This window comes from Rattus norvegicus, chromosome 4, assembly GCF_021556685.1.
Source record: "Rattus norvegicus strain SHRSP/BbbUtx chromosome 4, alternate assembly SHRSP_T2T, whole genome shotgun sequence".
Classification (NCBI taxonomy): Eukaryota; Metazoa; Chordata; class Mammalia; order Rodentia; family Muridae; genus Rattus; species Rattus norvegicus.
In genome coordinates, this window is record NC_141537.1 from 177,011,842 (window position 1) to 177,026,865 (window position 15,024).

The following is a 15,024-nucleotide window of genomic DNA, read 5'->3' on the forward strand; positions in this document are numbered from 1 at the left end:
TCTCTCTCTGTGTGTGTCTCTCTGACTCTCTATCTCTGTCTGTCTCTCTCTTTCTCATACACACACACACACACACACACACACACACACACACACGGGGAGAGAGACAGAGAGAGAGACAGAGAAAGAGAAAGGGAAAGTAAAACTATATTTTAAAATACTATAGACACGAAATGGCCAACAATGGAATTGCAATAACTTATAAATAAAGGAATGAGAACCTAAAAGCTACAAAAATAGAAAAACAAAACAATTGAACCTAAGGGATATTTTCCAAGAATTTCTGGCAATTCTATTAATAGTTTATAGATACTGTGGCAGCAACAGCAGACTGTTCGCTGGCACATGTGATGGCTCCCCAACAATGAGAAGCTGTTTGATGAGTTGGTGGATCTGAAGCTAGTGGTTCCCCCCATTTCAAACAATCATCTGACCAATGAAATCAGTAATCACTTTCTACCTTCCTAAGGCTGATTTTCAAACTTACCAATGTATAAAGGAGAGTTTTCTGATTTGGCAAAGTCTTCGATGTAAGAGATACCCAAGGGCACAATAGGAGTTTCACCAATTCCACGTATAATATTTCCTACCATTACACATATCCACATTAATGATTTCATTTCTTTCACACATTCTGCATTAAAATAAGAGAAAAGCACATAATTATCTCATGATTAAGTGTTACTAACAGTTAGTTCAAAGTTTTCTGTAAATGTTTCTCAGGTCAGTGCTTTATTATAGGAACAAAAAAGTACACTAGCCCAAACACATAGATCACACTGTGTGTCTAATTCATCTTTTGAATTAATTTTCTCTTGTAGAATACCTCTACAATAGTGCTAAAGTGGAAAATCTGTGACTGATTTTTTTTAAATACACACTTTAAGAAACAAAAGCATCTTAATACATATTTCCAAACTCAAGTGGGAGAGTATTCTACTTTATTAGATATCCCCTGTCCCTGAAAATGGAAATAAATTTTCCTTTGTCTTACATGTCTAGGGAACGTAATTTCATATTAAAGCCCTTCATTAAAAAAGCACTGTGAGGGGTTGGGGATTTAGCTCAGTGGTAGAGCGCCTGCCTAGGAAGCGCAAGGCCCTGGGTTCAGTCCCCAGCTCCGGAAAAAAAGAAAAAAAAAAAAAAAAGCACTGTGGCCAAGTGTCTGAACAGAAAGCAATGAAAAGCAGAAGTCAACCTGCTGGGTCTTGCGTTGGCTTTAAGGTCTGTGTTCGGTTCTCCATACACAAGAAGCTGTTTGAGGACAAGTTGCCTGTAGGTGAGATCGTTGTTTCATATTCGTATCTGTGTAGACAAAGGAAAGGTTCACTGTGAGGAGTTGAGCGCAAGGATAGCATCTGCAGATTACTAACTCGTATTTCCCTGAAAACAGTATGTCCAGAGCCAGTAAAGATTGCAGATGATCCATAAACAATTTCCTCGATCTATTCTTTATCATCATATGGATGATATCCTATTACATAATTCAGATATAAATATCTTGGGAAGAATGTTTGATGAAGTTTAAAAAAATAACCCTCCCTTGCTGGGGATTGCAAATCTCCCCTGAAAAAAATTACAAAGAGGGGATTCTATGAATTATCTAGGATATGGAATAAGTCTGTAGAAGGTTAGGTCACAAAAAATGTAAGTCATAAGAAACCAGTTAAGGACTCTGAAGACTTTTTAGAAGCTACAAGGAAATATTAAGTGGCTGAAGCCTACAATTGACTTGGCTACTCAAGAGTTAGGCAATTTATTCCAAACTTAACAAGGTGGTAAAGATTTAAATAGCCTGAGAAAATTATCAGCTGAGGCTGAGAAAGAGTTAGCTTTGATAGAAAGGAAAATACAGGATCTTTGGATCATATTAATCCAAAGATGGCCTGCATCTTAGTTATCTTGCCTTTTACTCATTCCCCTGTAGGAATTCTTATGCAGAGGAAGGATTATATCTTAGAATAGATATTTTAAACACATAAACAGAATAAAACCTTAAAAACCTACATAGAAAGTTTCAAAATGTGGTACATTTACACAATGGAGTACTACTCGGCTATGAAAAACAATGACTTCATGAAATTCTTAGGCAAATGAATGGAACCAGAAAATATCCTGAGTGAGAAAACCCAATCACAAAAGAATACACATGGTATGCACTCACTGATAAGTGGATGTTAGCCCGAAAGCTCAGAATACCCAAGATACAATTCACAGACCACATGAAGCTCAAGAAGAAAGACCAAAGTGTAGATGCTTCAGTACTTCTCAGAAGGGGGGGACAAAATACTCGCAGGAGGAAATACAGAGACAAAGGAAAGGAAAGGCCATCCAAAAACTGCTACACATGGAGATTCATCACACATGCAGTCACCATGAAACTATTGTGGATGCCAAGAAGTGCAAGTTGACAGAAGCCTGATATAGCTGTATCCTGAGAGGCTCTGCCAAAGCCTGACAAATACAGAGGCAGATGCTTGCAGCCAACCTTTGGACTGAGAATGGGTTCCCAATGGAGGAATTAGAGAAGGGACTGAGGTAGCTGACAGGGTTTGTAACCCCATAGGAAGAACAACAATATCAACCAACCAGACCCCACCCCCAGAGATCCCAGGGACTAAACCACCAACCAAAGAATACACGTGGAACTACCTACCCATGGCTCCAGATGCATATGTAGTAGAGGATTGCCTTTTCAAGCAGCAACAGGAGGAGAGGCCTTTAGTCCTGTGAAGGCTAGATTCCCCAGTATATGGTAATGCCAGGGCAGGGATGCAGGAGGGAGTGCATAGGTGGGTAGGGGAGCATTCTCATGGAGGAAAGGTGTGGTGTGATGGGATACAGGGTTTCCAGAGGGGAACTGGATAACATTTTAAATGGAGATGAAGAAAATAGTCAATAAAAAAGTGAAAAAAGAAAAGGTTTCTGAATTGATACTAAAAGGAAAAATGAGACTTTGACAACTAACTAGCCTGTTTATTTTAAGGCTGTTCTTAATGTGAGAATGGAAAACAGGAAACATGTTATGCTTAGGGGAGAGGTTATGCCTATATTTCCACAGGAAAAGAAAGGTATGGGTTTATTCTAAATTGATAAGATCAGACATGACAAGAATTCTTTCTTTAAACCTTTGCTGCTATTAACATGGTTAGGGTTTGTATATCGCAGAGTGGAAGAACAGAAAGACAGCTCTTACAAGATTCACACTCTAGGATGCTGATATTCTGGTACTTTCCATTCCAGCTCCCTGATTTATCCTACCTCAACTGCATCGAAGCTGTTTCCTCTAAAAACTTGCTTCCAGTACATTTCCAGAACAGCTATCTCACCCATCCAACCTTTCAGACTATTACAGCTAAGCCATGAACCTTCTCAACACATAGAGACTGGGTGGCAAATGATACCAGCTAGCAAAACCAACTTTCCAATTTCCCCTTTGGCCCCAAGAAGAGAATTCTTCACCCCCATTCAGCAAGAAGCAAGCAAAAGATTGTCATACCAGGCTCTTAGGTTGGCATGGGTGGTCCTAGTTATTTTATGAATTACAGAAATCATCAAAAGTCTGAGGTCAGCCTGAGCTACATACTAAATTCCAGACCAGCCTGGGATACTTATCAACCCCCAACTGCGAAAAAGCAAAGCAAAGCAGGACTGAAAAGTTGCCTCCATGGTTAGGAACATTTGCAGATCTTCAAGTGGACATGGGTTCACTTTTCAGCACCCACATGGTAGCTGACAGCCATCTATAACTCCAAAATCAGGGGGTTAGATGCCCTCTTCTGATCTCTGTATGCACCAGACATGACATCCAAGATGCTTACACACACACACACACACGCACACACACACGCACACACACACCCTAAAATATATAAAATATCTTTTAAGACAAGAAAATGAAAGAAACAGTGAAAAAGAGAAGGGGAAGGCAAGAAGAAGAGAAGATGAGAGAAAGAAGTAAAACAAATTCATAAGGAAAAGAATGATGGAGAATTCCAAGGAAATGGCACTGAGATGACCTAGACGGTTGTAGTTCTTAAGCAACAGGAACATAACAGACAACAGCCAGGGGCATTCCCAGAAAAGCCATGAAGCCCCTGACCTGTGTTGATTGATGTTACCTTGTCCCCCAGTGAGGAACCTGGGGTATAATGAAAGAATATAAAATTAAAAAAATAAGCCTATTATTAAATCTAGATAAAAATGGAATCTATAACAAAGAATAGCATGATCCTATGGAAGAGAACATTTTCATAGTATGCCAATATAAACAGTAAATTTTGTGTGTATTTTACAACTAACCAGACATTTAAAGACATTTGAGTAAACAAACAAACCTGAAAACTTGCCCCTGAAAGTAGGAACTGGGTAAACTATAACTGAACATAATTATACTCTCACAGTTTTCTCCGTAAGTTACTTTGGTAAACATGGAAATAAAAGCAGCCTTGACATTTATCTATCCCTTGGTGATCCATGATTATGTCATACTGTGGACCCTATGTAATCAAAGAATCAAAATAGTCTTGAAGGAATCAGCACAAGAGTTAGCGGATTCTGAGAATTTGCTCATGTGTCTCAACTTCATGAAAGAGATGTCTCAAATCACCATGTCACAAGTGGACTGGATGGGATCTTAAATAAACCTAGGCCACAAGGTTCACGGATTCTATTGGTAGATCAGAAACCACAACTTCTTCTAATTTTTATATTAGCCTTCTGTACATCAGGAACTATTACTCCTTCCAGATAGGAAAATCTGAGTCTCATTTACTGTAGGTTAGAGTTGAACCTAAAATATCATCAAGGATTGGAATACTCACCTGCCCATGAAGAAATGAGGTAATGACATTAAGAGACACCCCAGGCCCATAATCACACATCCAATACCAATCACCACAGGTCTGTGCAGTTTTGTTCCAAAATAACTCACAAATACAATGAAAAAAAGGTTTCCTGGTTGAGAGAATGAGAATGCTTTTTTTCAGTAAATTACTAGCAACTCTTAGTGAAACTTTATGTGTAAAGCAATTATGGCCAGGAAGGAAAGTTCTCTTCTGTTTTTGGAGAATATTAGAGGCTCTATACAGGATGATCCTGCTTTTGGCATTGGATACAAAAGCAGGTGTCAGCCTTCACGTCACCTCTGACCTCTCCTCTCAAGCCTACTCTATGCAGAATCAAATGGGGTCATTTTTTGTAAACTTGCTATTTTAAAATTCTTTTATTGCTCAACATTGCCAAGTTGGATGTCTGCTTAGATTTTCAATTCTTTTTTTTTAAACAAGTTAATATTGTTAAGCAGAGAGATGGTATGAGTCCTATTGCTCCATATGGGTTTTAGGTCTAGATTGAAGAAATCAAGCTAAAAATTCTTCTTTGTCATTTCAAAAAAAGCTTTGGTTAAAGAAAAAACCCATTGAAAAGCCCTGTTTGACAGAGACCTTTGCCAAAAATGTTTAAGAGTTGAATGGACTGTAGAACCTGGTGGCATGGATCTGTCATTCCCAGCTATAGGGATGCCAAGAGAGAATGATTATAAGGTTCAATTTTTCCTGGGGCTACAAAGTGAGTTCAAGGCCACTTTCTTTACAAAAAATACTAAACAAAGGAGGGATCAATTGAGAAAATGTTTGCTTAGTGTGCCTGAGGTCCTAGGTTCAATCACCAGTATTAGTCACATAGAAAAAGAGTTGGAAAGAACCAAATATGATGTAAGTTCTCTACAAACCACATCCTTTTCTAGTTTGCTGTTTTCCCTGTTCATATTACACATAATGGAAAGATCAGCAAAAAATCAAACCCTCTTCTTTGATGACTTAGCAAATCTCTAAGTGGTCTTAACTGTTTGAAAGCTGTCTGAAGACTTTGCTTTTCTTCCAATTTTATTCTTCTCTAGTCTACTGTCTAAGAAGAAGAGATGTGAGGTGCCATTCAATGGCTTGATCCCCACTTCTAAATTCTTATTTTCCTTGTTACAGCCTGTGTATTTCCAAAAACCCCATCAATGAAATAATCATGCATCAGGTAATATCCCAAGATGCCCATCGTTGGAACTCTCTACAGTTCTTTCAAAAATATGGCTGTGTTCCCCTGAATGATACTATCCAAAATCTTTATTGATTGGAAGAAAAAACACTTCTGCCTTACATTAGACTGAATTCACCTTTTACATTGCCTTTTTGCATCCCTCTAATAAGCAGTGGGAAGAGCTGGGGAGAGAGTAAGGTGTTATGTAGGCTAGCAGGAGCCTGCTTCCAAACTGTTGGGGAAATGCCCACCAAATCCTGCTTCCACTGGCCAATGTGAATTGCTTCTGCTCGCCAGTATTTCTAATTAATTCCCTTTAAGTCATCTGCCATAGCCAGTGACGTAGAAAGACTTAATGTTTTCTACTTTAAACAGGAATTTTTAACCTTTTAGTCCAGAAGCTATGGAGTTCAAAGAAATTAGAGCATTTTTGTGGACTTGGGTGATGATTGTTAAAAATAATTATTGAATATAAATGATTATCAAATAATAATTATCATTCACTGAATTAATCACAGTTTTTACTTCCTTTAAGGTGACATTGTCTTTAATGCATTTAATGAAAACATCAAAGCAAAATGTAATTGAGCAGAAACTCACCAATACTGAAGATGTACTATTCAGTCTCCCAGGGTCAAACCCCTTAATGCTTCCTATTTCAATACTGAATAATGAACTTATTCAATAATTTCATTAACTTGGAATTAGATTTTCTGCTCACCATAAAGTCTGAAGCAGTAGTGATATGAAGAGCAATGATTCTTTTACAAATAGAAGGCTTTATAAATGGTGGCTTACGATTGGTTGTTATAAATACTACAAAATGTCATAGAGCCGATAATTACTTGAAAATCAGATCTAGTTAAAATTTACCTCGCTGTTAAAAGCACGAATATTTCTTCCTGGCAGCTAGTTTAAATGTTCTGGTAATTTTACTTCAGTATAACCAGTTTCCTCTTTGCCTATATAGTTTAATTTTTTGCAAGTAACATATTATCATGAAGTCAGATATCACTGGGTTTTGAATATGAGCATAGGAAAATAGTATCTACATTTCACCCTATACTGGCACTCTGCTACTTGGGAAATATAAGACATACTCCAGAGTAAGTCAATCTTTACCTATTCCTCATCCCTGCATCTCTCCCGAGCTCATGCTCTAACATCTTTCAACTTCCCATATAATTGGGCTGACTCTATCTCCTCACAGCTTGGTGCTTTACCATCTGCCCAAATCTTTTCTGCCCAAATGAACCTGTCCATTTCTTTGTGTGAGAAACCTTTACTTTAGGAGACTTTCTTCCAATAGTACAAATGTGTCCTGTGGGATCTTGGGTAACCAATGGACTGTACTTGCTTCATTTAACACAGAACACTAGCAGAAGCTGTGTAAGGTCTATGTAAGGCATTCATGCTGTCACCAGTGGAGGTGTAGAACATGCATGAAATAGTAAGCACTAAGGAGCTTGACGCTGAGGGACAGACAGTGCATCCTCAGTATTGGTGAGCTTCTGCTCAATCACATTTTGCTTTGATGTTCTCCTTGAATGAAGTGAAAACTATGACTAACCTAGAGAAGAGAAGCAGCAATGCTTCCGGCTCACTTTGTTTATAGAGGCAATCTTTGTCTTTCAGCCTTGGTACTCTCATATCCAAGCTCATCACCAAAAATCAGGAGTTGAGGTTATTCCACTCTTCTTAGGAATTGTGTGTGACAGAAGTCAAACACAGGAAAACTTCTAGCGAATAGGAGAGGGTATCCAGCAACTTCACAGACCCAGTAGAGGAAGAGCAACATTTGCTCTCTTCTTTGGGACACAAGTTTCTCCTATATCAATCTTCTAAAATGCTAAGGTAAAATCATGTGCGTGTCTCTGAGTTATCAAGTGATAGAATTAATACTCTAAATCTTCTGCTACTTCTCATAGAAAAGGGACTGTGTCCAGCTATGGCAGTCATGAGGATATTTAAATAAATGGTTTGTTCACATCGAATGAGGCTTTTCAGTCAATGTCAGGAAGCGTGTAACTCAGTTAGATTAAATGGGCTACTGCAAGTAATAAGGAGAAAATATCAATATATAAAGGTAAGTAAATGTAAAAATAACTCACCAATCTCAAAGCTCCCATTGATTAATCCAGCTACAGATGTGGAGATATCAAATTGTCTCTCTATTTGTGTGAGCATGGAATTCATATATACTCCTGATAGTGATTTGGTTAAACATGCACATGTTAATGACAGCAGAAACACCTAAGAAGAAAAATATTTAAGAAAAAAATAAAAAGTTTTGGTTTCAATATGTATCTGTCATCTACTGATAAACAGTTTCCTCCATGAGGTGAATAATTATATCCACCATAAAAAGTCCTTGAACATGCAGCAAACTTTAAAGTATAATTTCTTCTGTATGTCATGTGTCCTCATTCTGGAAAAGCAAAGTTAGAAAAGTTGGTTAACAGTGGGGAATTTGGTAGATACTTATGGATTTCCACTTTCATCAGTGTACCTTATTCATAGAGAAAGACATGGAGCTTTTCTACGTAAGACATAGAGAGCTGTTGGTGGGTCGTCGGCATTCTATTGTTATCTACAGGTCACATGCTGTCCACTTTATGGAGAAGAAAGAACAGAACACAGAATTATACCAAGACATTGTGTCTGCAGTAAGCCTACAGTGCTCTCTCTGCAGGAATAACAGGTCTCTGGATTTCCTTGGCCAGTTTAACACTTTGTCCTCTTTTTCGGCATTTTTAGACACAACAAGCAACATTCTCACTATTAGTGTCAATGGCCACACAGCAACGATACATAATTTTTTTTTATTTCTTCCTGGTACAATAGTCTCTGTAACACTTTATCTCATTAAAGTTGTATTCATAGAAAAACAATAAAACATTTTTGGCGTCCCTCATGTGCAGGGTAAAAGGTAGCCATGTAAATAATGCACCTCACTACCTTTCTATGACTAATTAACTCATTTTGAGTGATGTTTGAGTGAATGAGTTTCCTGTTTTCCCAACTTATCTTCTAGCAACTGACTGATGGCAAATATCACCCCAGCTTCTGAAATTTCTGTACTGCCTCATCTGAAATACTATGTAAATTTATTGTGTTTGATTAGTATTTAGTGCTTGTAAATTTATTGTCACAAATGCAAACTTATTTGACTAAACCAGAACAGAAAGATATACAAATAAAAAAGGAGAAAAAAGAGAGAAAGAAAGAAAGAAAGAAAGAAAGAAAGAAAGGAAGGAAGGAAGGAAGGAAGGAAGGAAGGAAAGAAAGAAGAAAGAAGGAAGGAGAAAAGGGAGAACTGGGTGTGAAATGCGAACACCTAGTAACTAATGTAGGTCAAAAGTACAGACATTTGTTTTCTGATTCCAAATGCAATTTGCAGAGATGTTCCTTCATCTCACCGTAAATCCCTTAGAGGATGTGATACTTTTCACATTTTATATTTCAGATCCTATCATTATAATCAAGATCTACCAATTTTTAAAAACTCATCTTTGGGAAGATCATTTATTCTATTTATATTTTGAAACAAAAAGCTAAACATTTTATTCCTCTGTGCTTCCTCTAAAGTACTTTTTTCTGGGCAGAAAATAAAAGAAACCAGTGGATATACTCATTCAGGTCTACTGCCATGTAACATCTGTATTTAAAAATCGAATCCTACTGACTTTTTACCTCAAGACTCTAGAGTCTGCAGCAAACTCCTTTAGAGCAGTCTTCTCCTGCTTCCTAAGGGACTTTTACTTTTTTCTCTCTTTTTCTTTCATCCTGTCTTTGTGTGTGTGTTTGCACACTCATGTGGGATGAGTTAATGTATGAATATGTACATGGGGAGACCAGAAGACAACCTCAGAAAAATTCCTCAACATTTGTACATTGTTTTAAAAACTTGAGTCTCACCTGCCTACAATTCACCTAGAAGGCAAGGCTGGCTCACCAGCTATTTGTCTGACTCCATCCCTCCAAGCTGAGATTAGAGTTATACATTGCCATCCCTATTTTCCATATAGACTTGGTGACTGAACACAAGCCCTCCTGCCTCAAATGCAAGTACATTACTGATCAAGTTATCTATCCCATCCCCCCGATAAATGCTCCTGTCTTTGCTTTAGTAATTTTTATTGATTAAATTTACTCTGTTGATTTCATGCATACATGGAACTTTTTCTCTCTCTTGCCCATCAACGTCTTTTTGTTACTAACAGTCTTTTTCCAAGCTTCACGAGTTTTGGGTTGGTTTTGTTAACTTTAGCTAAACCAGGGCTATCTGTCTGGTCACACTGGGTTACAACTATCCATTGGCACCTGGTGAGGTCAATAGGGCATGCTTGCTTGGAGGCTATGAAGGCCATGTTTTCCTTGTCCTGAGAGACTTTTCCTAATGATTACGTATCTATCAAGAAGAACTTTCAGTCTGACAGAGTAGATTTTTTTACCACCCCAACTTTTTAGATAGTTCTAAAGTCAAAGAAGAGTCTAATTATTTTTGAACAAGTTACCTCTAAATTTTGTCTTATATACTCATGGTGTGAACATTTTCCCATAACATTTACACCAATTTGTAGAGTTATTAAACTCCAGAGTAACTGTGGTGGTTTGAACAGGAACAGACCTCAAAAGATCATAGATGTGAATTCTTGGCTACCAGGAACTAACACTATTGGAGTAGATGTGGCCTTGTTGGGTGAAATGTGTCAGTAGGGATGGGCTTTGGGTTTCAGAAGTTCAAGTCAGCCCAGTACATAATTTTCCTGCTGCCCATCAATCTTGATGTATAATTCTTAGCTCTTTTTCTATCACCACATCTGCCTGCATGCCACCAATATTGTCATGGTGGACTAAAACTGAACCAGTAAGCCAGCCCCAATTAAAGGTTTTTAATAAGATTTGCACTTATCATGGTGTCTCTTCACAGTAATAGAAACCCTCATTAATACAGTTAACATTTTCTGTATCCATTCCTCTATTGAAGGGCATCTGGGTTCTTTCCAGCTTCTAGCTATTATGAATAAGACTGCTATGAACATAGTGGAGCATGTCTTTGCTGTATGTTGGAGCATCTTTTGGGTCTATGCCCAGGAGAGGTATAGCTGGGTCCTCAGGTAGTGCAATGTCCAATTTTCTGAGGAACCTCCAGACTGATTTCCAGAGTGGTTGTACCAGCTTGCAATCCCACCAACAATGGAGGAGTGTTCCTCTGTGTAGTGGAATGTCGGGTGGGGGTGAAAGTGAAGGGGAACAACTTTGTAGAAGAAGGGGAGGAGGATGGGATAGGGGGCTTATGTCTGGGAAACCAGGAAAGGAAATAACACTTGAAATGTAAATTTAAAATATCCAATAAAAGAAAAAATAAATAAATAAATATGGTTTCCTTGAAAAAAATTAACGAAGACAAACATTCAGCACTACTGTTTATAATGATATCTGATGACCTCTCTCTCCAAATACGGTCTAGTAATCACAATACTCATCATTATCCTAATATTTGAAGCTAGAGTTGTTGCTCAGTACTTAGAAGCAATGGCCGCTCTTGTTGAAAACTTGTATTATGTTCCAAGTACCCACATGGTAGTTCACAGTCACCTGCAACTCTAGTCTCGGGTGATCTAACACCTTCTGTCCTTCAAAAATACAAGAAATGAAAATGGTGTACCAACATACACGGGAGCAAAGCATCCACATACATTAAATAAAACATAAATGTAAAAATATTAAAGCATCTTAAAGGTGTTTTAAGTCTTTCTAAGATGCTTTAAACATCTTAACGGAGGTACAGAGCAGGAGAAGAGAAGTTGCCTGCTGTGTGTAAGTGCCTGGGTTTAATCTTTCATACCAGCAGTGTAGGACAACCCTTGAAGGTGAGCACACACAAAAACAGTAGCAGAGACAGACAGAGAGACAGACACATACATAGTGAGGACTCAGAAAGAATTTTTAAATCTTAAAATATAGGATTACCATTACCCTTTTCAAATGTACAACACTGAAGTATAAACAGGTTTTATAAACTGTCCAAAATGGCACGCCGACTAAGCCTCTGGGAAGGTTAGGAGCCAAAGGACCTGGGCTCCTCTGAAGCTGTACGAACTAAAGGTTGACCTGAGCCTTGACCGTGGTTGGCTTCCTATTATCCGTACATCATTGCAAGTGAAAACACTTTCCCTGGGCTGAGTCTGAAGCCTCTTTTACATTAAGATGCAAATTCCACTACGTGTAGGTAAAGACAAAATGAGCTTTCAATAGGATGATTTAAGAGGCAGCATCTTAGAGAGGAACATTTTGAGAAACACCCTAGAAACTTAGCCAATGCTTGAATTTCTTCGTTTAATATAAGTTCACATTTGTGACGTAAAGATACCTCTGGAGCTATGAGAACAATAGTTGTTTCTAAAACACTGAAAACCACCAAAGCAGCCAGCAGAATGGGCTACTGTCTTACAAACAATGATTGCTATGTTGCCAAAGCTTGAAGAAAATATTTTTTCTAGCCAGGTCATGGAGCCATCTTTTTATATTAATGAACAAAGCACTTACATTGTGGAGCTGATTTCTAGCTACAACCCTTCACCTTCTGTCAGGACTCTGAAGCTGAGCACTAGGCTAGCCTCTGACTTAAGACTAAATCCGACCACAACATAATACTCATCTAAAACATTTTAAACCCGATTCTTCTTTAAGGACTTCTACAGTAGTGGTTCTCAACCTTCCTAATGCTGTGACCATGCAATATGGTTCTTCTTGTTGTGCTGACTACAATCATAAATTTATCGTTACTTTCTAACTCTCATTTTGCTACTTCTATGAGCTGTAATTTAAATATCTGATATGCAGGATAACTGATATGCGACCCCTGTGAAAGGGTCATCCAACCCATAAGTTGAGAACTCACCAGTTGAGAAGCACAGCCCTGAATTATTCTGTTTCCTGAACGAATAATACTGGTTAGACACCCCTCATTGAAAAATCAACCGTTTCTAAGGCAAGGAATTAGCAGCACATTGAGTGAAAGAGCATTTGTGTTGGAAAATTTTGTGTGAGCTGAGCAATGTTACAAGCACGTTCGATGCTTGTTTCAAATGGCTTTCCTGAGTATATGCATGAATATATAGAAACAACCATACCTTCATCTTGGAAAACAATCTACCCTCTTGTGTTGCAATCTTTTTCTCTGTTTCTTCCATGGTGTTCTTCTGATTGTTTCCAGCTTCTTCGCTTTAAAAGTCTTTGCTTTGCTGTCTTTCTAAGAAAGGAGAAAGCTGTTAAATAATTTTCTGAACTGTAACAAGCCATTCAAAAAAAACTCTCTCCTAGGGAAAAGGTGTCTTAATCAGAGTTTCTATTGGTGTGACAAAATACCAGGGCCAAAGGGAAACTAAAAGGAAAGGGTTTATTTTAGCTGACAGTTGTATATTAAGTTCATCTCTTAGGGAAGTTGGGACAGGAGCCCAAAACAGCAACCTGGATGCTGGAGCCAATGCAGAAGCCAAGGAGGAACACTGCTTCCTGTCAGTCTGCTTATATAACTCAGGATCACCTACCAAGCAGTGACCCACCTACCATGAGCTAGGCCCTCACATATCAATTCTAAATTTAAAAAAATGCACTACATGCTAGACCATAGGGCAATCTCATTGGGACATTTTTCCAACTGATTTTCCTCTTCCCAAATTATTCTAGTGAACGTCAAGTTCCAGTAAAACTGTACAGCACAGAGAGGGAGGTGGTTCAGTGGCAAAGTGTTTGATTCTTATGCTTGATGCCCTGACTGAATTCTTAGCAGGCAAGTAAAAAATTGGGGCTTTTCTGCATGTGCCTGTAAGCCCTTCACTGGAAGGACCTGAAGAACAGGATCAGTGCAGTATGCCGACTGGGCCCTCTAATTACATGTTGAGTGAAGAGACCCCATCATAAAACATAAACTAGAACATTCTATAGGAAGACATTCGCATCGACTTCTGGTTTCTGTACTATGCATCTTCACACACACACACACACACACACACACACACACACACACAAATAGGAATAATTTAACCTGAAATGTTTTAAAAAAATACCTAGGGAATTTTTGTTTTGATTTTTTTCTAATTTTTTTTTTTGCTATTTGTTTTTATTTACTCTGACAAACCTTATAAATAACTGCACAGGATAGGATTGGATTTGTTTGATTTCCACTGAAAAAGTAAACACAAAAAAACACTATGCCGATTCTTTTAGCAATGTTAAAGATACCCTTAGAGCTTGTTAAACTCTGACCTTAAGCTAATGACAATGTGGTTAAAACCAGGCTTCTCAATTCTTTAGCAAAAGCAAGTGAGCCCCAGGTGATTAACTCACTTCAGGACTCCTGCCTTTACAAATGGGACAACATTTTTTGTGATTTACTAAACCTCTGCCTCACAGAAGCCTAGGCTTCCTTCCTTGTTTCTTTTCATTCCAAGACTTCTCTGGAGTCTCAGAAAGATAAACACTTTCTGGGGCAATGTTGATTCACAGAAACCTGGGAGACAGAGAATCATTTTAATCATAAAAACAACCTACATGAAAACAACAAATAAGTCTATGATCTGGGGCAGAATCTAGCAATTCAGGTTTGAAAAATGTAGGGGTTACAAAATGACCAGACACCTAAATAGAGAACTCTACATGGTTATTTGTGACCTACACTTTTTTAATTTTAATTTTTTGTTTTACATTCCAGGTTTTATCCCACTCCCAGTCTACTCTCTGACTGTTCCACATCCCATCCCCCACCTTCAATCTCCACAAAGATGTCCCCACCTTTTCATTCTCCACCCCAGGAAACCTCTAAACTCCCTGGAGCCTCCAGTCTCTTGAGGGTTAGGTGCATCTTCTCTGACAAAACCCAGACCCAGCAGTCCTCTGCTGCATATGTGTTGGGAGCCTCATCTCAGCTGGTGTATGCTGCCTGGTTGGTAGTCCAGTGTCTGAGACATCTCGTAGGTTCAGGTTAGT

At 38.3% G+C, this 15,024-nt stretch overlaps 1 protein-coding gene across 3 annotated transcripts in view; it reads right to left on the reverse strand.

The window, feature by feature from the left end:
• Positions 1-15,024, reverse strand: part of Slco1a1 (solute carrier organic anion transporter family, member 1a1) — a 75,143-nt gene that overhangs the window by 43,744 nt on the left and 16,375 nt on the right. For 2 of the 3 annotated variants that reach the window (XM_087659058.1, NM_017111.2), the window contains exons 2-6: positions 13,170-13,288; positions 8,142-8,283; positions 4,824-4,956; positions 1,199-1,305; positions 488-634 (exon numbers count right to left, since the gene is read on the reverse strand). In XM_087659058.1, coding sequence (XP_087515184.1) covers positions 488-634; positions 1,199-1,305; positions 4,824-4,956; positions 8,142-8,283; positions 13,170-13,229 — 589 coding nt within the window. In that variant the 5' untranslated portion in view covers positions 13,230-13,288. The remainder of the gene's footprint in view (positions 1-487; positions 635-1,198; positions 1,306-4,823; positions 4,957-8,141; positions 8,284-13,169; positions 13,289-15,024) is intronic. The other variant, XM_087659057.1, reaches the window with a different exon arrangement.